Source organism: Mycetomoellerius zeteki, unplaced genomic scaffold (genome assembly GCF_001594055.1).
Source record: "Mycetomoellerius zeteki isolate Tzet28-1 unplaced genomic scaffold, Tzet1.0 scaffold120, whole genome shotgun sequence".
Lineage (NCBI taxonomy): Eukaryota > Metazoa > Arthropoda > Insecta > Hymenoptera > Formicidae > Mycetomoellerius > Mycetomoellerius zeteki.
Genome location: NW_017256127.1, coordinates 102,726 through 124,837, shown reverse-complemented (window position 1 = coordinate 124,837; position 22,112 = coordinate 102,726). Strand labels below are relative to the sequence as shown.

The 22,112-nt window shown below is 31.6% G+C and overlaps 5 protein-coding genes across 7 annotated transcripts; 3 read left to right on the top strand and 2 right to left on the bottom strand.

The window, feature by feature from the left end:
* Positions 1 to 486: 486 nt before the first annotated feature.
* PolD1 (DNA polymerase delta 1, catalytic subunit) lies at positions 487 to 6,568 on the top strand. The gene is made up of 14 exons (XM_018461202.1): positions 487 to 602; positions 954 to 1,053; positions 1,190 to 1,301; positions 1,542 to 1,714; positions 1,787 to 2,046; positions 2,136 to 2,362; positions 2,441 to 2,607; positions 2,690 to 2,935; positions 3,024 to 3,326; positions 3,400 to 3,870; positions 3,974 to 4,380; positions 4,465 to 5,118; positions 5,288 to 5,411; positions 6,491 to 6,568. The coding sequence occupies exons 1-13, from the start codon at positions 541 to 543 to the stop codon at positions 5,382 to 5,384; spliced, it is 3,279 nt and encodes a 1,092-aa protein (XP_018316704.1). The 5' UTR covers positions 487 to 540; the 3' UTR covers positions 5,385 to 5,411; positions 6,491 to 6,568.
* On the bottom strand, positions 6,249 to 8,106 carry Arl1 (ADP ribosylation factor-like 1). The gene is made up of 5 exons (XM_018461206.1): positions 7,968 to 8,106; positions 7,723 to 7,822; positions 7,245 to 7,361; positions 6,817 to 6,928; positions 6,249 to 6,682 (listed from the first exon to the last, which is right to left on the bottom strand). The coding sequence occupies exons 1-5, from the start codon at positions 7,969 to 7,971 to the stop codon at positions 6,473 to 6,475; spliced, it is 543 nt and encodes a 180-aa protein (XP_018316708.1). The 5' UTR covers positions 7,972 to 8,106; the 3' UTR covers positions 6,249 to 6,472.
* Positions 8,107 to 8,228: 122 nt separating this feature from the next.
* On the top strand, positions 8,229 to 9,978 carry Spase22-23 (Signal peptidase complex subunit Spase22-23). 2 transcript variants are annotated; one of them, XM_018461208.1, is made up of 6 exons: positions 8,229 to 8,382; positions 8,499 to 8,676; positions 8,952 to 9,025; positions 9,360 to 9,448; positions 9,545 to 9,648; positions 9,740 to 9,978. In XM_018461208.1, exons 2-6 carry the CDS (start codon positions 8,534 to 8,536, stop codon positions 9,867 to 9,869), a joined length of 540 nt encoding a protein of 179 aa, XP_018316710.1. In that variant the 5' UTR covers positions 8,229 to 8,382; positions 8,499 to 8,533; the 3' UTR covers positions 9,870 to 9,978. The 2 variants fall into 2 exon arrangements, with proteins under 2 accessions (XP_018316710.1, XP_018316709.1); XM_018461207.1 differs by having other exon boundaries at positions 8,229 to 8,676.
* Positions 9,979 to 10,144: 166 nt separating this feature from the next.
* Positions 10,145 to 12,357, bottom strand: Noa36 (zinc finger protein 330 homolog Noa36). 2 transcript variants are annotated; one of them, XM_018461204.1, is made up of 6 exons: positions 12,106 to 12,357; positions 11,385 to 11,555; positions 11,071 to 11,302; positions 10,832 to 10,996; positions 10,680 to 10,754; positions 10,145 to 10,448 (listed from the first exon to the last, which is right to left on the bottom strand). In XM_018461204.1, the coding sequence occupies exons 1-6, from the start codon at positions 12,223 to 12,225 to the stop codon at positions 10,237 to 10,239; spliced, it is 975 nt and encodes a 324-aa protein (XP_018316706.1). In that variant the 5' UTR covers positions 12,226 to 12,357; the 3' UTR covers positions 10,145 to 10,236. The 2 variants fall into 2 exon arrangements, with proteins under 2 accessions (XP_018316706.1, XP_018316707.1); XM_018461205.1 differs by having other exon boundaries at positions 10,145 to 10,445; positions 12,106 to 12,355.
* A 26-nt stretch (positions 12,358 to 12,383) lies between these two features.
* mus301 (mutagen-sensitive 301) lies at positions 12,384 to 17,145 on the top strand. Its single transcript, XM_018461203.1, has 16 exons — positions 12,384 to 12,464; positions 12,543 to 13,325; positions 13,403 to 13,578; positions 13,665 to 13,841; positions 13,922 to 14,021; positions 14,251 to 14,447; positions 14,525 to 14,670; positions 14,860 to 15,094; positions 15,167 to 15,307; positions 15,378 to 15,786; positions 15,850 to 16,007; positions 16,159 to 16,254; positions 16,333 to 16,506; positions 16,596 to 16,709; positions 16,799 to 16,933; positions 16,997 to 17,145. The coding sequence occupies exons 2-16, from the start codon at positions 12,557 to 12,559 to the stop codon at positions 17,087 to 17,089; spliced, it is 3,120 nt and encodes a 1,039-aa protein (XP_018316705.1). The 5' UTR covers positions 12,384 to 12,464; positions 12,543 to 12,556; the 3' UTR covers positions 17,090 to 17,145.
* Positions 17,146 to 22,112: the final 4,967 nt, after the last annotated feature.

Sequence of the window (22,112 nt, the reverse complement as noted above, 5' to 3'; positions counted from 1 at the left end):
ACTCGTAGAGTGGTTGAATGTAAATGAGTGGATCTATAAAAGTGCATTCACATGCAAGCGTCAAGCGTCAAACAGCGGAAGCAACAACCAATCAGCTGGACGATACGGGCAGTGGTGTAAACAAATATTTTTTACGCCACTGTAAAAATCGCCTCGTTGATTGGTTGCTGCTTCCACTGCTTGATGCTTGACGCTTGCATGTGAATGCACCTCAAGTAAGAACTAATCGCTGCAAACTGATTTGAGCAAACTGCATTTCGAAACTCATGGAAAAAAGTGTTACAACCTTTCTATGACCACCTGTACGCGGAAGATCGATCTCGGGTATTAAGAATCGATTCGTCGATTTAATTGGAGCTTAAGAATCGATCTAAAAAATCGAGAATCGAAGATAAAAGAATCGATTTTCTAAAAAATCGATCTTGAATCGAACATCCCTACCATAAAATCGTTCCCGCCTTTCTTACTTCGTATGACTGAGAAGCTCAGCTCCTTGTATTTTATGTTTTCGCACAAGTTTTACGTGTTACAACAAAAGACATGAGTAAAGTAAATCGAAAACCGTTTTCAACACCTTCGGCAGCGAAGAAGCCCAAATTTAGGTGACCATTCGTCTCGCTATTAAATTTAATGCTTGTTAACCTCTATGTTTCTGTCTACATTGTATTTTCAGCTATTAACAATTCATAACAATATTATTACGTTTATTAATACTTTTTTAATACCATTTAATTGAATGAATATGCTTGCTTTATATCTATTTATTTAAATCTAATAATTTAATATTATTTAAGAGATGTGTATTTTTCTTAATAAAGTTTTGTTAATTGACATTGATTTGTATTTAACTACTATGATTTGAAAAATTATGTGATATTAAATATCTACAATATCATATTTTTCTTGTGTGATACAATAAATTTTTAAATTTGTAAATTAATCTTGTCAAACAGAGATGAAGATGAGGAGAAGCCTAGTTCATTTGAGGCAGAACTGGCTACTATGGATCTTGCAGATGAAGATTTTTTAGATGAGACATTGGTAATTGGAGAAGTATGTCTAAATTGTATTTCCGTTAATCTAAAATTAATTTTTTATTTAAATGAATGTATATAATTTATATCTTTTATGTTATGTGTGATAATACGTATACAAATTTATTATTTATTAATAATTTTATTTTATATAGGGACCTGAACAAGAAAATACATCTGCAAAATGGAGTAGAGCTCCTCCACCACCTTTGAATCCAAAAGTTGATACACTGGCATTTCAACAAATTGAAATAGATCATTATATAGGTAATGGATCCATTCAAGTTGACAAAGCGACTAGTCTGCTACATCATCAAATGAATATAATTAGCTGTTACTTATAGATCTAAGCAATTACATTCAATCGCTCGGTGAGCAGGCTAATAGCTTTGTCTGACTTGAACGCCCAATAATGTGTTTTTAAGAAGTGTATATATATTTAAAATAACAGAACGAGTCTATCAATTAAAAATATATCAGTATTATAAAATTTATGATTGTATATAGGTAAATCTCTTCCTGGAATGCCAGGTAGTAAAGTAGGACCTGTACCGATAATGAGAATGTTTGGCGTTACGGAACAAGGAAATTCTGTCTGTTGTTATATCCATGGTTTTTGTCCATATCTGTTTGTATCAGCACCATCGAATTTCACAAACGATCACTGCAGGCTATTCAAAGTACATTTATTTTAACAAAAAACTTGTATTGATTTAAGAAGTAATTAACAACAGAATCTCTCTTCAATATAGGAGGCTCTTAATCAAGCTGTAAAGAAGGATATGAAGTCAAACCCAGATAACATACAAGACGCTATCCTAGCAGTCGAATTAGTCCACAAACAATCGATGTATGGATATGGAGGAAATGATAAGTTGCCATTTTTGAAAATTACAGTGGCAGTTCCAAAATTGATAGCACCTTGTAAAAGATTATTAGAACAAGACACAGTGTATACTGCATTCAATTATCAATATAGAGCATTTGAGAGTAACATCGATTTTGATATCAGGTAGTGTAGACAACATTATATATTATTATTTCTATATGTTACGTTTTTATCGAAATTACATTTTTTTATATTTAATCATTTAAATGCAGGTTCATGGTTGATACATCAGTAGTTGGCTGTTCGTGGATTGAATTACCACCAGGAAGCTGGAAATTACGTGGCCAGCATGGACACATGTTGGAATTAACTACACGATGTCAATTGGAAGTGGATGTTGCATGGGATGCTTTTATAGCTCATACGCCGGAAGGGGAATGGTCAAAAATAGCTCCATTCAGAATTCTCAGTTTTGATATTGAATGCGCTGGACGCGAAGGTAATTATTGTCGTTGCTTTTTCTCCTTTAACTCTGATATTTTTTTATTATAAATTTAATTACAAATCCTTTCTGCAGGTATCTTCCCGGAAGCAAAACATGATCCTGTGATACAAATTGCTAACATGGTCATAAGACAGGGCGAGTCCGAACCATTTTTAAGAAATATTTTCACTCTCGATACTTGCGCGCCTATCGTCGGTAGTCAAGTTCTGAGCTTTGAAAAAGAAAGTTTAATGTTAGAGGTAAGTTAATTAAATCATAGGGAAAGTATACGGCATTGTGATATCAATTATCTATATTAACGATATTATTTTCTTTTGCAAGAAATGGGCTGATTTTGTGCGACAATTAGATCCTGACATTTTCACAGGTTATAACATAAACAATTTCGACTTTCCGTACTTAATTAATCGCGCGCAACATCTCAATGTTAGAAACTTCAACTTCCTTGGTCGAATAAAAAATATAAAGTCTGTAATCAAGGATCATGTACTGCAAAGTAAACAGCTGGGTCGTCGTGAGAACAAATCGATTAATTTTGAAGGAAGAGTTCCATTCGATTTATTGCTAGTAAGAAAATTTATATAATGTGTAAACACAGTTCTTTCTTTATATATATTACAGCTTTAATAAAAGTACACAAATATGTACTCTTCAGGTGTTGGTCCGAGATTATAAACTGAGGTCTTATACCCTAAATGCGGTATCATATCATTTTCTTCAAGAACAAAAAGAAGACGTCCAACATAAGGATATTACGGGATTACAAAACGGAAATGCACAAACACGTCGACGTCTCGCTGTATATTGTTTGAAGGATGCATACTTACCACTTAGATTATTAGACAAATTAATGTGTATTATTATCTATATGGAAATGGCAAGAGTTACAGGAGTATCCATTTCTAGCTTATTGACTCGCGGGCAACAAATCAAAGTTGTTTCTCAACTTTTACGTAAGGTAATAAATTTACATAATTACAGAAAGAAATAACTATTTGATATTGGCAATTAAGTGTATCTATTAATGTCAGACTAGAGAAAAGGATTACTTGATGCCAGTACATCAAGGCCATGGTACCGATGAACAATTCGAAGGAGCGACTGTCATTGAACCTAAGCGTGGCTACTATAATGATCCGATAGCTACTTTAGATTTCAGTTCCTTATATCCTAGCATTATTATGGCACACAATTTATGTTACACAACATTATTAACCATTGCTAAAAAGAAGGAGCTCAATATTCAGGAGGACCAAATTACCACAACTCCTAGTAGATCATTTTTCATTAAGAATACCATAAGGAAAGGAATCCTTCCGGAGATTTTGGAGAATCTATTGGCGGCTAGAAAAAAAGCAAAAGCAGAGTTAAAGCAAGAAACGGATCCTTTGAAGCAAAAAGTACTCGATGGCAGGCAATACGCCTTGAAAGTATCGGCGAATTCCGTATACGGCTTCACAGGTGCGCAGATGGGAAAATTACCATGCTTGGAAATATCTGCTGTAAGTTCTGATATTCTCAAAACATTTAATGAAAAAAAGTATTGCAAAATATATCATAAAAAATACAGAATATTCATAATAAATGTAATATAATAAATTGCAGAGCGTTACAGCTTATGGACGTACTATGATAGAGCAAACAAAGCAAGAAGTGGAGGATCACTTTCGAATAGAAAATGGATATAAAAACGATGCGATAGTCATATATGGTGACACTGATTCCGTGATGGTTAAGTTTGGCGTGAAAGATATAGAAGATGCAATGAAACTCGGTAAAGAAGCGGCTGATTATGTGACATCTAAATTCATCAAGCCTATAAAGTTGGAGTTTGAGAAAGTGTATTTTCCGTATCTCTTGATCAACAAAAAACGTTATGCTGGTCTGTATTTTACGAAACCCGATAAATATGATAAAATGGATTGTAAAGGTCTTGAAACGGTGCGCCGAGATAATTGTCCATTGGTAGCGAATATGATGAATACTTGTTTGCAAATATTGCTTATCGAAAGGTATATTATTTTTTCCTTTATATCCAAATCGTCGTATTTATATTATAGATAAAAGTAATAAATAATATAATATTATATACACAGGAATCCACATGCCGCTGTAGATTATGCCAAACAAATCATTAGCGATCTTTTGTGTAATCGGATCGATCTATCTCAATTAGTCATCACGAAGGAACTGACAAAGACAGATTATGCGGCAAAGCAAGCACACGTTGAACTGGCGGCGAAGATGAAGAAACGAGACGCTGGAAATGCACCGAAACTTGGTGACCGAGTGGCATATGTGTTCACAAGCGCAGCTAAAGGCACACCGGCATACCAAAAGGCGGAAGATCCTGTGTACGCACTGCAGAATAGTATTCCGATAGATACAAACTATTATCTGGAGAATCAATTGGCGAAACCTCTTGTACGTATCTTTGAACCTATCCTCGGCGACAAGGCCGAGTCGCTTCTCCTGAAAGGAGATCATACGCGTACGAGATGCATCGCTACCTCGCAAGTTGGAGCGCTCGCGGCTTTCACACGTAAAAAAGAGACGTGTTTAGGCTGTAAAGCTGTTTTACCACCTGACAGAGAAGACAAAGCAGTATGCAAGCATTGCGAATCTCAAGAGGCTGAACTGTTTCACAATGAGTTGCAGGCTCAACACAAACTGGAAGAAAAATTTTCCAGATTGTGGGCAGAATGCCAAAGATGTCAAGGAAGTCTCCATCAAGAAGTTATATGCTCTAAGTTAGTTGTATTAATTAATATAGAATACTCTTCAAATAAGGATATGTTCTTATATATATATATATACATATATATATGTATATATATATTAACACTGAATTAATATTTACACATAGAAAAATAAATATGAATAACATTCCAAAATAATTATTTTCAAATATATTTTCAGCCGTGACTGCCCAATATTTTACATGAGGGTGAAATCTCGATTAGACATGGATGCGAAAATCAAACGAATTAAAAGGTTCGGCGCACTGGAATGGTAATAAAAAGAGCGATCGCACGTTGTATGGGTAGGTTCATTTTATAAAAGCTATTACCTACTACAAACGAAATTACCATTATTTATATATAATAAATTTAATTTGAATCTATTCAAACTATTACGAAATATGTATTTCTTATAAATTCTTAAAATTTAGTAGATTGCTTAGGAAGTATAAATACATATTGGAAAACATATATTAAAAATTATCAACCGGTCTATTATTTGATTTTAATTGCTGCTAATCGGTAAAAATTATCTCAATACGAATATAAAAATTCTCACAATCAGTTGAACTAAAATTTAACTCAAAAGATGAAACTTCTATTTTTTATATACTTGAAATCATTTCCAACACTAACACGATTCTTTCGCGGCACAGAATTCATTTTATTTCATTTATATTGTGTAACAATTTTTATAAATGCTAGTATGATGTTGCACTTGTATCCTATCCTTTGAGTTTCATTTTAAATTTGTTTTACTCGTATTATTGAAAAAAAAATATTTTATATAATTTAAGATACAATGAAGACAATAGTATATTATGCATAGATATGATTTAAATATTTTGGAGTATTCTTGTTTTACGAGTTTGAACTTTTATCGAAAATTTATTCTTGTTGTTGTCTAGTAATAAAGTTGTATATTTGATGGCAATATACTCATATTCCCATTACAAACAATTTATAATTTCATATTAAGTTCAATTATCATGAATATTAAATGAATAGCGACAGTTATTTTAATCAAATTGTCTAATAAACGTTACGCATAACAGTAGTGTAACAATAGTATGAGATATTTATTAGTGCAAAAGATTCTAAGTTGAAAGAATTCTCTAAGCTTATTATCTTAAATATAAAATGATCCCCTTATTGTTACATGTTTCAGCCGTTATGAAAAAGTACTGCGATTCTTTGAATATTTTTGTTCTGTAAATTGTAAAGGAAATATTTAAAGTACAATAATTACAATAAATAAACAAAACATGTGTCTGGTGACAACCTGACGACACATTTAGAGCGACAGTCGTATGACTAGTCCCCTTGTAAGGCTCAAATATAAATAACTCTGACATAATATTGATCATTTTCTACTCTGTAGTGCATTCGACAACCAGTCCATGGCTTGGTCAAGTCCTTCGCCTTTTGTCGCGGAAGTTTTAAATATTTGGAAGGTTCTGTTTTTAAGAGCGTCTAATCCGAGCGCTTGATGGACCTCCGCAACACTAAGGCATCCAGCCATATCCTGTTTATTCGCCAGTACCACCAAGATTGCGCCTTGTAACTCTTCTTCCTGTTTAAATACAAAATACATTTTAAATTATTTTTTTTAAAAAACAATTATTAATATTAATATAAAATAAAAAAATAAAGATTTTTTATTTAAAAAGTACCATGCATAATTATTAGTTCAAAAAGTAATATTACTTGTAACATGAGAATTAATTCATCCTTTGATATGCCTATTCTATCTCTGTCTGCCGAATCTACCACGTAAATTATCGCATCTGTATTGGAATAGTAACACCTCCAGTATGGTCTAAAAGTATAAATGTATTTATTTAAAATATATTTTATGAACTACCTATAATGACATGTCAGTGCTGTCTAAGATTTGTAATTCAGGGCATTAACATGTATCAGCATTCATATCTCTACCTTGCTTTCTTTTTCTTAGTGGAGATTCAAAAAAGAAGACAATAGCTATAAATGCTCACATACATCAAGTCGATGTACAATATTACAAGTACAGGATAATACACTGATATATGCATGTGCATTATTAAAATTTAGGATAAAAAAATAGTTATATAAATTTTAAAACCAACTTTCACATGTACATAAGCTTGACATACCGTATACTCGTCTGACCACCGAGATCCCAGACTTGAAACTTTAAATTTTTGTAAGTAACTTGTTCTACATTGAACCCTATGGTTGGTATTGTAGTTACCACTTCGCCGACCTGTAACCTAATAAGCAATCAATTAAAAAACTTTGCTTGTAACAATTTTGTGGTTGAAATTTTATATAAATAAATAAACATATATTTTCCTTTCTCATCATTGTAGAATTAATACATTTGGATATTCATATCATAGAATTATAAAATATATACATATATTATTCATGATATTTATAATATTAATATGTAATTACACAATAAATAGAAAATAAATTATATTTAAACTACCAAAAATGTAAGGACTTCAAGATGTAAAGATGAAAGCTCCAGATATAAAAAAAAGTTTCAAAAAAGTTGGCAAGATTAGGTGCACGGAGTAAACACGAATGACAGCTAGTCATCGAGGTAATGAGACTGTCAATGCAAACCTGTACAAAATCGTGGTTTTGCCGGCGCCGTCCAGGCCTAGGATCAGGATCCGCATCTCGCGGCTACCGAGCAGGTTACGAAAGTAGCTGAGCAACCCACCTGTAAGGAGATATCATCAGAATCTCGCGTACGAAACCGTAAGAAAAACCACCTCGATAATCGGAGTAGCATGAGATATTCAGTCCTTTTTTTGTAAAAAATAAGTGCGTGGCACAGAACGAGAAATCGCTCGTTGTTGACTCACCCATGCTGACGTATCGTTAACTCCGAGTCATACAGGACCGTCCGATGTTTATTGTCAAACTTGATAACCATAAACGTGTCCAAATAACCGGGCCGCGCCAACCCTCCCTCGCTCTGCTGCATCCACGGTTGAAGGTATACGACCTACTTCAGTCTGCTCGCTGTCAGGGCCGCCAACGTGCCACGCGGAAAATTGAGATTTCGAAAGTCACTAATCAGCCGGCTCATCGCGCAGGGAATCGCGAACGGTCATTGCACTTTTTTTCTTAACGATTTAGTGCGTTCCCAAATTCATCGAGAAAAATTGTTTTAACCTTCCGTCGGTGCACTTTTTAATTCTCCCTCGCAAACGCGAGCACACCACTTGGCATACGACGTATGGATCTATTTACGAACGTAAACCGGTGATCGTGTATGTACGTTGAACAGTGAACTGGTGACGTTGAAAGTTCCGATCGGGGAAACAATGCGCGTTAGTTAGAAATTCGTTGATCCACACAGCTGTATTGATTGAGTTGTTTTAATTTAATAGGAACGCCACAATTGACGTTTATTGACGGCACGATAATGCACACGTTTCTAACACGAGGAAATGCTATCTTGGCATATACGTTAAGCGTTTCGGCCTGTCTCACATTTTGCTGTTTTCTCTCGACAGTATTTATTGATTACAGAGCGAACACTACGTTAAATACGGTTAAAGTTGTCGTGTAAGTATCAAACGTGAATGTATATAATGTAAACGTAAATATAATGTATCATACAATTTATATTACACAGTTTATTTTATTTCAATTAAATCACACTTATGTTTTTGTCAAAAGGATCCATATTGTATTGTAAGTCGTACTGTACAAGACAATAAATTTTTCTATACTGTCTTAAATATGTAAATATTGAGAAGCTAATGTATCAAAGATTAATACATGTTACATATAATTTTACATATTTGCAATTGCTGTAGTAAATTCACTTTATTTCGCAGAAAGAATGTACCAGATTACAGTGCATCGAGAGAAAAGAACGACCTGGGCTACTTGACTTTTGATTTACAAACTGATATCCTTTTCACACACAGTATTGTACAAATATCTCTATGTTATTAATTAATTATTTTATTTATATGAATCCTATCTAAATTATATGATTTCTAATCGTCTTATGTAATGACAAAAAATAGCATTGGTAAAGATAATTACTTCCTCCTTCAGATTTGATTTTATAAGAAAAGATCAAAGTACCGTGAGTGAAGATGACCTCTTTTGTTCTATAAAATAGCATATTTTACATACTGAAAACCACGTTCGCTGTCGACTTTCATTGGCCTTTCTTTCTAATTATTGTTTTCTGAATTCATATATTTTAAATTATATTTGCCTTATAAAGCTTTTACATCTTACTCCATTGTTTAACTGGAATGTTAAGCAGTTATTCTTATACCTCACGGCAGAATATCAGACAGAAAATAATGAATTTAATCAGGTATGTCTTTATTTAATCAGGTCTATTAATTTACAATATGTATTCTCCTTTTTTCTTAAGATTAGTTTTTAAATAAAATTTATAATGTGTTGACAGGTAGTATTATGGGATAAAATAGTTCTTCGTGGAGATAATGCTGTTCTAGACTTCAAAAATATGAATACAAAGTATTACTTTTGGGATGATGGCAAAGGCCTCAGGTAGAGTTGATTATTGTGGCAGCAAAACTTTTTTGTAATTTTTGTTAATCTTACACACACAGCAAATACATTTTGCTTTTCATTTTTACAGGGGAAATAAGAATGTAACGTTAGCACTGTCCTGGAACATTATTCCAAACGCTGGATTGTTACCTAGTGTTAATGCTCTTGGTTCTCATACTTTTGCATTCCCGTCTGAATACACAACATTACGCGTATAACGCATATTTAAATGTATATGTGTTATGATTGTATAATATGATTTTGTAAGACTTATTTAAATTGCATAAAATTCATGTACAATAAACAACGTTTATTTCTTCACGGTCATTTCTTTATTATATTCAACATTATATTTGCTCTCAATTCGCTTATTATCACCTATATTTGTTTAAAATGGATTATCAAATTTAAATATTGTGAATATTAAATATATGTATACTTAGGAGTCGTAAATCAATTTATATTTTACAAAATATTGAAATTGTCCCTCTTCTTGAATTCTTATACTTCTTTCTGCACATTTGTGCATGACTTTATAATCAATCATTTCATTTTCAATTATATTACTATTTTGCACTGTAAGTGCTAAGCTTTATTTTTACTATTCTCTGGAGTTTCTTGCATTGTAGTATCTTTCTTTTCTTCATCTGTACTTGTGGATTCATCATCATCATCATCGTCGTCTTCTATGTCATCCTCATCATCTTCGTCTTCATCATCATCATCATAGTCATCATCTTCATCTTCATTGTCGTTGGAATAGCTAACAGTTCCATAACAAGACTCCTGATTTTCTGCACAAAAAAAATCTTTTCTCAAAAATATAAAAAAATTAATACAAATATTCCTAATTTTTTTAAGATCTTGAATGCTCATTTCTATCAACACAGATTAATTTTAATCTCAATTTGAATTACTCTTTCTTTAATACTTAAAACTAGAAAAGAATAAAAAGTAAGTCAAAGTTAATTTACAATGACAGAAATGAACATAAAATTTTCATTAAAAACAGAAGAATCTTGATTTACCATAATTATATCCGTTTTCATCGTCAGATTCAGATAGACCACCTTGGTTTTGTCTACCAAACTTGTGATTTCTCGCTATAAAAGAAATTCGAATAAATCAAATAAACTCAATATAATATAAATTTTACAATAATATACGCGTAAATGCTTACTAGACATGCTTAGATCCTTAGTCTGTGATGTCTCGTAGCTGCACTTTGGACAAGGGATAGGTTTGTTCTTTTCATATTTAAAGCCTTTTCTACGAACGTGATCTTCACAATAGCATGTCTTACACCTAAGACAAGAGTATTGTCCCAAACGATTACATGATTGGCCTGCAAATTTTAATTCACGTTAAAATACAATTGGAAACTAAATAAAAATGTTCCTCATGTATATTGCCTATTACATTTGAAATTTTCTGCTTCCAATACTTGGCACGATGCTTGATGCTCAAATTGATCATCCTCGCATAAGAAGCAATCACAGAACGAACACTTAAATATCCTTCCTCCATGATCCCAAACGCCTCTCTCGCATTCCTGACAAACGGCGTCCATCAATGGACAGATGCAAGCGTGACTAGTGAGACAACGTCTTCCGTGACATACCCAAGCTTCGCAATGATCGCATATGGCTCCCTAAAACACTTCATTTGTGATAGCATATCTCCATAAATATTTGAAGAGGCAGTTGTATAATGTAACAGACAGATTTACTTGCCACCATTCCTAATCCTGTGGTGAAAATCCCAGGATGACGCACCACGCAGTCTCCTGTCTTCAGCATGCATTTAATCTTGCCACAGTGCGCACATATGGGCAATCGCTGTACACTCTGACAGAAATAACAAAAGGCACGGCTCTTTTGCTTCTTATTGCACTTGTCACATTCCTATGAGAGATAAAATAATATTAGAATCATTAAGTATTCTTAGATCATTTTAAGATTCGTTTTTTATTACTAGACTGAAGAAACTTGACTCACATATACCCGATAACATTTTATCCTTGTTTAACATTTAGGCTATACCTCAAAATGTCCTCTCTGAGGGAAATTTATTTGATACAATATAAAGTTTGTTTATTATGGCTAAAGCGTACACTTTCGGAGCTTAAAGACAGATACATGTTTGATATTTGGCAAAAGTGAGAAATATAGTTTTAATGCAATCTAATACAGGAATAAAAAATAGACCTCTAGTATACATGTTACTTGTACTATATATTTCAAATAAAATTTTCCTTGGAGAGGTACGTTTTGAAATGTAAGTTTGGTGAACAACAAGGATAAAATGATAATACCTTGAATTCGTGAGTGCACCTCTGAATTGTAACTTTCATTTTCACCCAATTTCAAGCATATACCTAATAAACCTAATTTCACTTTAAGTACAACTGTAATAGTTCAACTATAACAACAATTACGATCGAGAAATACTCACCATCACGGAATTGCAAGGAAATTTGGCCAGGTCAATCTGCTCCTTGGCAGCTCTGATCTCCTTTTGCCGGAGTTTCTGCTTCTCCGCTTTCTTCCTCTGCCCCGTTTTCTTCTTCGGCATTTTGTTCTGTAAACGCGCACCGCAAGAAACCCGACTTTCCGGCTTTTGAGATTACAAGACGTGCGGATAAATCACGCGAAGTCGCGAGAGATTGCAACAGGTTATGGTTTTGAACACCACGGAGACCGGAGTATGGACATCACTACGAGAGTCGAGTGATCGATATTACGATATTTGAACCGCGTGACAGCTGTTTGAAGGGTTATTTTTTTAGTTGCTGTCTGATATTGTACTGTAAGGTATAAAATTAATTATTTAGCATTTCATTTAATGGAATGGGATACTATGGATATAAATAAAAAAATTTGCTCTTTCAGAACTGACTTATTAAATGGAAGCACTGAATGATGGTAAAGAAAACCGTCAAATATCGTTGAACAATGGAAGGTCCAAATCGCCGTATGCCGTTGAGTCCCTGTTACTACTGGATAACACATTATTATGTAACATAGAATCTGACAATGGATTATACGTCTCAGTAGATACTCACCAGCCTTTCCAAGAGCACAATGAGACAATGCAAGTATCTAAAGAGTCGCTGCAAAACGTTGCAATCAATGCAACAGCTAGTCCCAAAATATCATTCAGTGTGTCCCCCAATGTGAATGAATGGCAGGACAAAACCTTGATGAATCAAATATTTGCTCAATTCGATTCACAGAATGAGGAAGAAATTAATTCAGAGAGTTACAATAACATAAGCAATTATGATATATTTGATACATTTTGCAAAGAGGATACGAAGTCTGACTTAGACAATGTAGATCAAAATGTGGAGAAAGCAGATCAATTGTATAAAAATGTATTACATCAAGATAAATTAATGGGTGCATCGTGTTTGCATATCACAAACTTTGGTGACAATACTTTGGAGGATAATGATTTTAAAAAGGATGATAGAGATAGTTCACCAATTTTAAAAACTAAATCTAGACCCTTAAATGAATGTAAAATCTTAAAAAAAAAACTACGTTTTTCTAACGATGTGTCAAAAGAGACAAAACATAAAACAGATTTCACTAATTGTTCTTCATTTTATGGCTTACCGGACACTGTGAAAAGGTTGATACAAAAGGTCAAGGGAATTTGTGAGTTATATCGTAAGTTTGCAATAATATATAAGTAGAATTTATAATATTAAGAAACAACGATTTTTAATGTTAATTGTTTTGTACAGAATGGCAAGACGAATGCTTAAAATTGGCTATTAAAACTAAAAAGAATTTAATTTATGCTCTGCCAACAAGTGGTGGCAAAACTTTAGTTGCAGAGATATTAATGTTCAGGGAAATTATATGTAACAAAAAAAATGCCATTTTTATACTTCCGTATGTGGCCTTGGTACAGGAAAAGGCATGCCATTTTGAAATTGATCTATTAGAAAAAGTATTTGTGTGATCTAGTACATTAATTAAGCTCTCTCATAAATTTATATGTAGGTTCAATCAATGGCTATATTAGCGTTAAAATTAGGTTTTTTAATCGAAGAATATGCTGGTACAAAAGGACGTTATCCACCAATTAAACGGCGAAGGAAAAACAGCCTTTACATATGTACCATAGAGAAAGCGTTAGGACTTGTAAATAGTTTAATAGAAACGAAACGCTTAACTGAAGTAAGCTGAAATATTAATAATTAATTATCACAGTCAAGTATCATATACGTTATATTGTTGTAACACAAAAAATATTTTAGATTGGTATTATAGTTGTTGACGAATTACATCTGCTTGGAGAATCTGGAGGAAGAGGAGCCACGTTAGAAGGGCTTCTCACAAAGATAATGTTCTTCAGTGGTAATTATAGATATTTAAATGAAATTATTCAGGAACTCGATTGTGTATCACAACTTAATCAAAAATTACAAAAATGAGCCAATTAGAATATTTATAATTCCATTGATCTTTAATGAATTTGTTTCCTTTTTTGTTATTTTCATCAAGTGTGATACACAATTAAATCCTAGGAAATACAAATACTTCCTAAAAAGCACTTGCTTTTTAATGAAATACTTATTTTTTATAGATATAATACGATTGATTGGGATGAGCGCAACGATAGGTAATTTAAAAGAAATCGCGCAATTTCTTAACGCAGATACATACTCTCAAAATTTTCGACCAGTTAAAATAACAGAATATGTAAAATGTGGAAATGATATGTGGGTAGTTAACTTGAATAATGAAGAATTATTGGTAGATATGAGCACCAATGATTACATGGTGATATAATCAAGTTTTATTTTACAAGATCTTTGCATTAAAGATAATGTCAACTAATATAATTTTATTACATCAAGTACTCAGATGATGTAGCAATGCTGGATCCAGACAGAATTGGAGGTTTGATAATGGAAGTAGTGCCAAATGATTCTTGCCTTATATTCTGCTCAAGTCGTAAAAACTGTGAGAATCTGGCTTTATTATTAGCCAAAATTTTGCCTAAGTAAGACTTTATCATGTTTATTTTAAATTTTTCTTAGTAAATTGTATTAACTCAAATAGCAAAGTGACGTTTTAATGATGTGTCTTATTGACGTTAAAGACATTATTACGATGTCCTTTGACATCACTTTGTAAGTTGGAAAAAATATATAGCGTATTACAAAAAAATATCCAAATTTTATTATTTTAGGGATTTATATAATTACAAAGTAAACGAAAAGATGACCTTGTTAAACACGCTTAAGACTGAAGAAGGATTATGCCCCATTTTGCAAAAAACTATCAAACTTGGCATAGCCTATCATCATTCTGGTCTTACGTCCGAAGAACGGCGCTTAATAGAGAATGCCTTTAGAGAAAGTACTCTATGTGTAATATGTTGCACGTCAACTTTAGCGGCTGGTGTTAATTTACCAGCAAGGAGGGTAATTAAATGATTAATATAATAATGTATGGCTAATATTATTACAGCTATTAACAATATTGTCTTTTATTAGGTAATACTACGTAGTCCTTATGTTGGTAATCAGTTTTTAAATTTAAGTAGATACAAACAAATGATTGGTCGAGCAGGTCGCGCTGGTATGGGAATTTTAGGAGAAAGTATACTTATTTGTAAAAAGTCCGAGATCAGTAAAGTAAGAACTTGTAAAATAAGACTAAAACTAAAGTATTATCTTAAAAGCTAAAGCATAACTTACATTACAGGTAAAAGATCTCTTGACTTCTCAAATGGATGACTCGCTGAGCAGTTTATACATAGAAAACAACAAGGGATTGAACAATTTGATTCTAAGTGCAATACAATTAAACATAGCATCAACTAGGTCTGAATTGCATAAATTAACAACTGCAACATTACTCAGTATTCAACAAATCAGAATAGGCGTTAATCTAAAGACAATAACAGATGAAACAATAACAGCATTATTAAAATGTGGCATAGTAAAAGTAAAAAGCAAAGATAGTAGTACTGGTAATCCTAACGTAACTGTTGTCATTCCATCTCAAGCATCAACATGTAAGGATTTGTCAATTAAAAAGGGAGTAAAAACGGTCACATTTACAAGTGAAACTGAGTTTCAGCTTTGTGATTTGGGACAAGCTGCAATGAAAGGTAACAAGTTTTTATTTATTTCTGATATATTCAAACATATACTTCACAATAGATTCATTGCAGGGCCGATTGAATTAAAAACTGCGTATACATTGTATGAGGATTTAAAAACAGCTCAGAGGCATTTAATATTAATTGATAATCTACATCTTCTGTATCTTGTCACACCTTATGATAGTATATCTCAAATCACTCCCATCGGCAGTATTTACTATAATGTGGTAATATTATTTGTGTCTTTATATAACTCGCCGGTTCGCGTAAAGTAGGCACGACAGTGTCGCTGCGCTTGGCTTAGCACTACTAGACACTACCGTGTCTCCAGATCAATATTGTAAGTATTGCCATAAATGTTTTATAATATTGTTTAAGATAATGGAGTTAACTGAAAATCAAATGCAAGTTGCTAGACTTTTTGGAATAACAGAAGCAGCAGCCAATAAAATACGTGATGGTATAATGCCTAAGGTCAGTTTATTATCAGATAAGCGAAATTATACTTAAATGCACTATTTTATTCAGAAAAGAAAATTTAATTTTATATAGTTTGTCGAGAAGAGGGTAGTTCACAGATTTTATGTGACACTAATAGTACATGAATTATGGAATCATCATACAGTTTATTCTGTTGCTGAGAAATATCAAGTTAATAGAGGTATTATACAAAGTCTTTTAAACGCGGTTTCAATGTTCGCATCTTGTGTAGTCAGATTTTGCCAGGTAAATGAATGAATTATTATCCTAATGGCTGTAATGATGAATATAATATAATAGAAAAATTCAAAATATATCAATCTTTTATATTATAGGAATTACCTGAGTTTTGGGCATTTACTGAAATGTTAAGTACATTCAGTAAAAAACTATCTTATTGTTGTCCATTAGAACTAGAAAAATTAATGGAACTTCCATCAGTTAAAATAGTAAGCTAGTTATTATTGGTACATTATGTTCAAATATTTAAAGATCAAATGATCTATATACATATCTATTTTATCATTTTTTATCATAGGGTAGAGCTCGTCAATTATACAAAGCTGGTTATAAAACTTTACAATCTGTAGCGAAAGCCGATCCTAAGGAAATAAAGGAAAACATTCCATATTTAAGTAATAGAATAGTCACGCAAATTATAGCTGCTGCAAAAGTAAGTCATATAATCTATGAAAATATTTACTTTCACATTCTTCTTACTCATGATAAATTACAGCTTTTAATATTGCAAAGAGCAGAAGATTTAAAAGATGAGTGTGAAGACATTTTGGATGGTATAGATGTGAGTCAAATAGAAGTAGGGATGTAAATAAGATAAATTATTCGAATTATAAATATAAGTCAAATAGAAATAAGTATGTAGATAAAATTATTCTAATAAGGTTGCGTTCAGTTTGGATGTAAGCTCCTACCTTCTTCCTGCATATAATGAATGATAAGAATAGAATCAAGTATGTCCAAACACCAAACGCAATCAAATTGTTCAAAATTGTTCCTAAATGAAATTTATAAGTCTTGACTAATTTCTGAACATTTTTATTAGTTAAAGATTTGATTAGGTTAAATCATAAAATTGAGTATGTCAACCGTCGATATGAGTGCTAACGTACTATGAAATGGGTATCAATTTTTATTCTTGAATGTACATAAAGTTGATAATTAAAACGATAAAAAACTATGTGGACTTACATTGACAATAAATAAAATTGATGATTAAACTTTCTTTTCAAAATTTAAGATACTTCAAACTTTTAAGCAGTATTATATGTATAAAAAATATATTGTACAATACGTTTTTTAAATATTTATGTAATATCAATTAAGAAACGAGATAAATTATTTTTTATAAATTACGTACGTTTTATAATATATATCAGAAATAAAATACACAAAATTATTATTAGATATCTTTTATTTCTTATAATTGTAATTTGTGCCTAATGGAGCAATGTGTTTTAAAGAATAGCACATTGTTTAAGCAGGCACATAGAGTAATTATCCAAACGATGTTTGATATAAACTTATTACTTTGAGGTAATGGTAATATCAACAAAGTATGGAACATTTTCATACAAAAGAACTTTTATTTTAAGTAAAAAATGAAATATACTTCAATAATACAAGAAAGTGTTCTTTTTTTATACATGATTTCAGCATAAGTTAAAGGAAGATTTTCCCTCTCTCTCTCTCTCTCTCTTTTCATGTTTATATCTTTTACAATTTTACATTCTTGAAATCCATAAAATAAAACAAGTTGTAAAATATGTCACGTGTACTATTAAATTTAAAACCACATAACACAAAAACTAAGTTTTAAAATGTTTTATATGTCCTCTGCTTTTGACTTCGGCTATCTTTCAAGATTTCACTAACATGAGTTTATTGAATCAAAAGTAAATAATTTTCTACATTATTGCCGCATCAATCAAGAATATAATCATTATTTACTTGTCTTTAAGAACTCTGTTTGCTTCTTTTATATAATTCTTAAGATTAGATCCTATTAAAGAGAGACAAAACACGACACGTGGACGCTGTTCATTGGTAATGAAGTATGAGCCACATCACAAGCTTTTACTTTGTCATTCAGAGCGATGAAACCAAACGAATGTAGTGTATGAGAAACAGAATTAACCATGAGTCAAATCAAAGCCATGATTAATTTTGATCATGTTCATTGTCTTTATCATTTACTACATTTATAAGACTCGATTTACATCAAAGTTATAACATCGATATTATGAAACTGGCCAATCATAGCTATTCCTTTGAAGATTAGAATGACTGTGATTGACGTTGACTAATGAGTAATTTACGAGAAATATTCACGTAATATTCTGAACATTTCATTATCATTTAAATATTCTATAAACATTCTTCTATTATTCAAGAATATGCGGAATATTTGAAATATAAATTGAACATTTTAGAAATATTTAGCGTTACCTAGAAAATCAATCAATATGAAAAATAAAAAAGAGCGCCATGAATAATGGCTACTTGTCTCATAAAGAGCAATTATCTTTTACACCGATCGCTTACATCATTTGTGTTTTGCAAAACTGTATGTATAATGATACAGCTTCACATTTAAATCACAAATAGCTTTTTGACTGTAACCAAAGATAGTTTAGTAGATTCACAACAAGGATATTATTTAAAGAGGATATTAACGATTGATCGCGTATATTTGATAAAATAATACACTCGTATAACTTATTCTTAAAACATTTTCTTACAAAGAAATGAAGGAGTGACGTTACAATAAATAAAATAAATAAATATTGAAGATATTTGCGATATGCTGAAACGTATTATAAACTATAATTTAAGATACTTTTCGATCACTACACATACGCTCCATTAATTGAATTCACATATAGTGAATGCAAAAAGTATTCGTACAAGTAAAATTTTTATTAAAAAAAAGCCTTATTTGTAAAAAAATAAACGTAATAATGTAGAGGGAGTTTTAAATAAACGATTAATTTCTAAAAAAGCCCATATACATATGCAAAAAAATATTCAACATGGGCTCAGATACAGATGAATTACATCACACTTACGCATCGATGTTAAATAGTTTGACATAATTACATTGCTAACATATTTGCTATTATAATTTATTTGATGTTCTAATTCTTTTTTATACCGTCCGTTCTGATGATTTCATATTGATGATATAACGTCGTTTTCCCACGGCTGAACTTTTGTCAATTTTAAATTGCTCGTTAGACATATTTAATATTCTGGATCGTATAGTCGGAATTTAAATAGTTTTCTTTTAATATGTGTCAGAAAAATTCAGTCGTATATTAAAAGTTATCACTCTATAAATTTCAACATTCCGAAGCTTCATAATATGTTCGGCATCAGTCGAAATGAGTTGCTCTTTATTTTTCACTCTGTTTAAGATCTTCATAAGTTAATTTTCAAATTAGAATCCACTTCAATTTTGGCAATCTGTAAGTGACTCAATTTTGGTGGATTGCTTAACTAATATTGATTAAGAATGTATGTTTGATTACTGATGAAGACTCCTAAGAGAGTTGAAACGTTCAAGAATTCTGAATAAAGAAGACATCGTGTATCAAATAGAGTAAAATGAATTTTCTAATTTAACAGTTTGCGCACCCCCTCTCGCACTAATCTTAAAAACTAAATTTTTCGACTGTATATTTTTTGTGCATTCAAATAGTATCATTTTTAATTTTCGTTTATTTTTACAGTATAATATATACTTTACTTAATTATTAAATATCTTTTTGGTATACATAATTTTGAGAAATATACTAAAGTCTATCTTATTATTTATGAATAAATTGCTAATTACCAGCAAGAAATGACTTGTCAATTAGATCGTCGAATCGGTGTCAATATCGTATCGATATCGATTCGATATCGATGAATCATTCTCACTGTGGATGTTTACTTTTTAAAAACAAAATTTCTTTAAAACTTATTTTCCCTGTATGAATACTTTTTGCATCCACTGTACATACATCTAATTTCTTACATTAATAACGCATTATACATTCGTCTTCGTATGTGCGCAATATGTAAATTGCAGTGCACAAGTTCTAGTAACAGAATCGATAGTTTGCGAGTTGATTCTCTGCCCTACAGTGACATCACGTCCATCTTACATGAAAGAATTACCAGAATTATCACAGCTTCTTTTCTGCTGTGAAGCAGATTAAATACAAGCACCTTATTCTACTTCTTGGACATGCATATGCACCGTGCAGCTACCGTGAGACATTTATCATTCGAGGATCTTTGAATCATCGTCACTCGTAAATGAAAGTGCGAAAGGGTCTGAATGGTCGAAATGTTTATTTTCACAAACTACTGTAGAGACAAAGATAAACATTTTTTGCACGTTAAATTCAATAATAACGTCATTATGCGTTGAAATTAGATAAAATGACAGATTTTTTTCACTATAATGGACACTGCTAGTATGTATCTACTGTTATTATCTACGTTCAGCTTAATCAAGATTTTATTTTTAGACTTTGACAACACTATTTAACAAAAAATAAATCTTTAAAAATATATCTTTTCGAGATAACAAAAGTAATTCTGTTTCTTGAGTTTTTTGAATGCTAAATACGATCTTGTTTACCAAATTGCTCTATTACCCTACAATTTTAAAAAAGAATCCAGCACCAGTTGTATAAAAAATTGGGTCAATGGAACTTATCTAATGTATAATATGTTAAGCATATGCAAACTTTTGGATACGCGTAGAAAGAGGAAATACGGACACGAAATTGCTTGTATTATCAGTCCATACTTTTATGTTTAAAATTTGTTTTTACTTAAATTTCATTTTTAAATGAAGTTACAGCTGTTTCAATTTTAATGTTTGTAGCACTTCGAATATTTGTTCCAACCCAATATTATTTAAACATAAGAATTTTTCAGCTAAATTAATTAGATATTGTTGATCAATTTAGAATGACAAAATCAATATAAAAATCGTAACTTTCATACGATATCCAATATTAATCACAAATATGTTTTTAACCAACATAGCAAATTCTTTTTAAAAAATAAAAGTCCTAACAATATATATTTAAATTTAAATTGAATAAAATTTCTCTAACACATCATATATCGCAGTTATGTACCAAAATACATTAAAATAGCCTTTTTGTAACTTTAAATATAAATTTCTCAAAATTGTAACATGATAGAATAATTTGCTAAACGGTATTCATCATCCAAAAATCTATGACAAAAAACTATCTTCGTTTTTGTGCATTTTTTTGAACGGTATAATAAACTTTCGCTTTTTCCGGAAGACTGATTTACGCACGGACATATGCAAATCACATTCTCTTCCGGAAGCCATAGCAATTCGACAATAATAAATAATTTGGTACCTCTACAGAAGTATACGTCTAACAAGGGGAACTCTAGAAGCATACATCGAGTTTTTCGATGCCAATTTTTTTGGTGATTCTTGAGACAAAAAAAATATACTTGTCGAAGCGTTTATCAACATGCGGCTTTCTTTTCGAATTATAAATTTTTGAAAATCCGAAAAATTCAGATCGCGTTTGTTTTTCAAGGAAACGTTTGGTAAATGTTTCTTTTTGCAATAAATAGAACGTTTTGAGATTCCGTTGTCTCGAAACATACGTGCCATTAATAGTTTTTGTGTGCGAAACTAATTTTTTAATCTTTCGACCGCCGGGACTTTAAAATCCAAAATCATGGATAGTTTCCTCATAAAGCCCTATAATAATCCAATATATATCTACTATACATTGTTCGATGTGTACGAATCATCATATGATGCCATATGGCATCATATCGGCGGT

Coding starts and splice junctions, on each gene's coding strand:
- PolD1 (XM_018461202.1), top strand. CDS start 541: ATGAGTAAAGTAAATCGAAAACCGTTTTCAACACCTTCGGCAGCGAAG. Junction 2,047..2,135: donor AACATCGATTTTGATATCAG/GTAGTGTAGACA, acceptor ATTTAAATGCAG/GTTCATGGTTGATACATCAG. Junction 2,936..3,023: donor TTCCATTCGATTTATTGCTA/GTAAGAAAATTT, acceptor TGTACTCTTCAG/GTGTTGGTCCGAGATTATAA.
- Arl1 (XM_018461206.1), bottom strand. Junction 6,929..7,244: donor GGTGGTCAGACGAGTATACG/GTATGTCAAGCT, acceptor TTATACTTTTAG/ACCATACTGGAGGTGTTACT. Junction 6,683..6,816: donor AATTAATTCTCATGTTACAA/GTAATATTACTT, acceptor GTATTTAAACAG/GAAGAAGAGTTACAAGGCGC.
- Spase22-23 (XM_018461208.1), top strand. CDS start 8,534: ATGCACACGTTTCTAACACGAGGAAATGCTATCTTGGCATATACGTTA. Junction 8,677..8,951: donor AATACGGTTAAAGTTGTCGT/GTAAGTATCAAA, acceptor TTTATTTCGCAG/AAAGAATGTACCAGATTACA. Junction 9,026..9,359: donor GACTTTTGATTTACAAACTG/ATATCCTTTTCA, acceptor TAAAGCTTTTAC/ATCTTACTCCATTGTTTAAC.
- Noa36 (XM_018461204.1), bottom strand. CDS start 12,225: ATGCCGAAGAAGAAAACGGGGCAGAGGAAGAAAGCGGAGAAGCAGAAA. Junction 11,556..12,105: donor TTCCTTGCAATTCCGTGATG/GTGAGTATTTCT, acceptor TATCTCTCATAG/GAATGTGACAAGTGCAATAA. Junction 10,449..10,679: donor TGAAAACGGATATAATTATG/GTAAATCAAGAT, acceptor ATTTTTTTTGTG/CAGAAAATCAGGAGTCTTGT.
- mus301 (XM_018461203.1), top strand. CDS start 12,557: ATGGAAGCACTGAATGATGGTAAAGAAAACCGTCAAATATCGTTGAAC. Junction 13,326..13,402: donor GGGAATTTGTGAGTTATATC/GTAAGTTTGCAA, acceptor TGTTTTGTACAG/AATGGCAAGACGAATGCTTA. Junction 13,579..13,664: donor TGGCCTTGGTACAGGAAAAG/GCATGCCATTTT, acceptor ATTTATATGTAG/GTTCAATCAATGGCTATATT.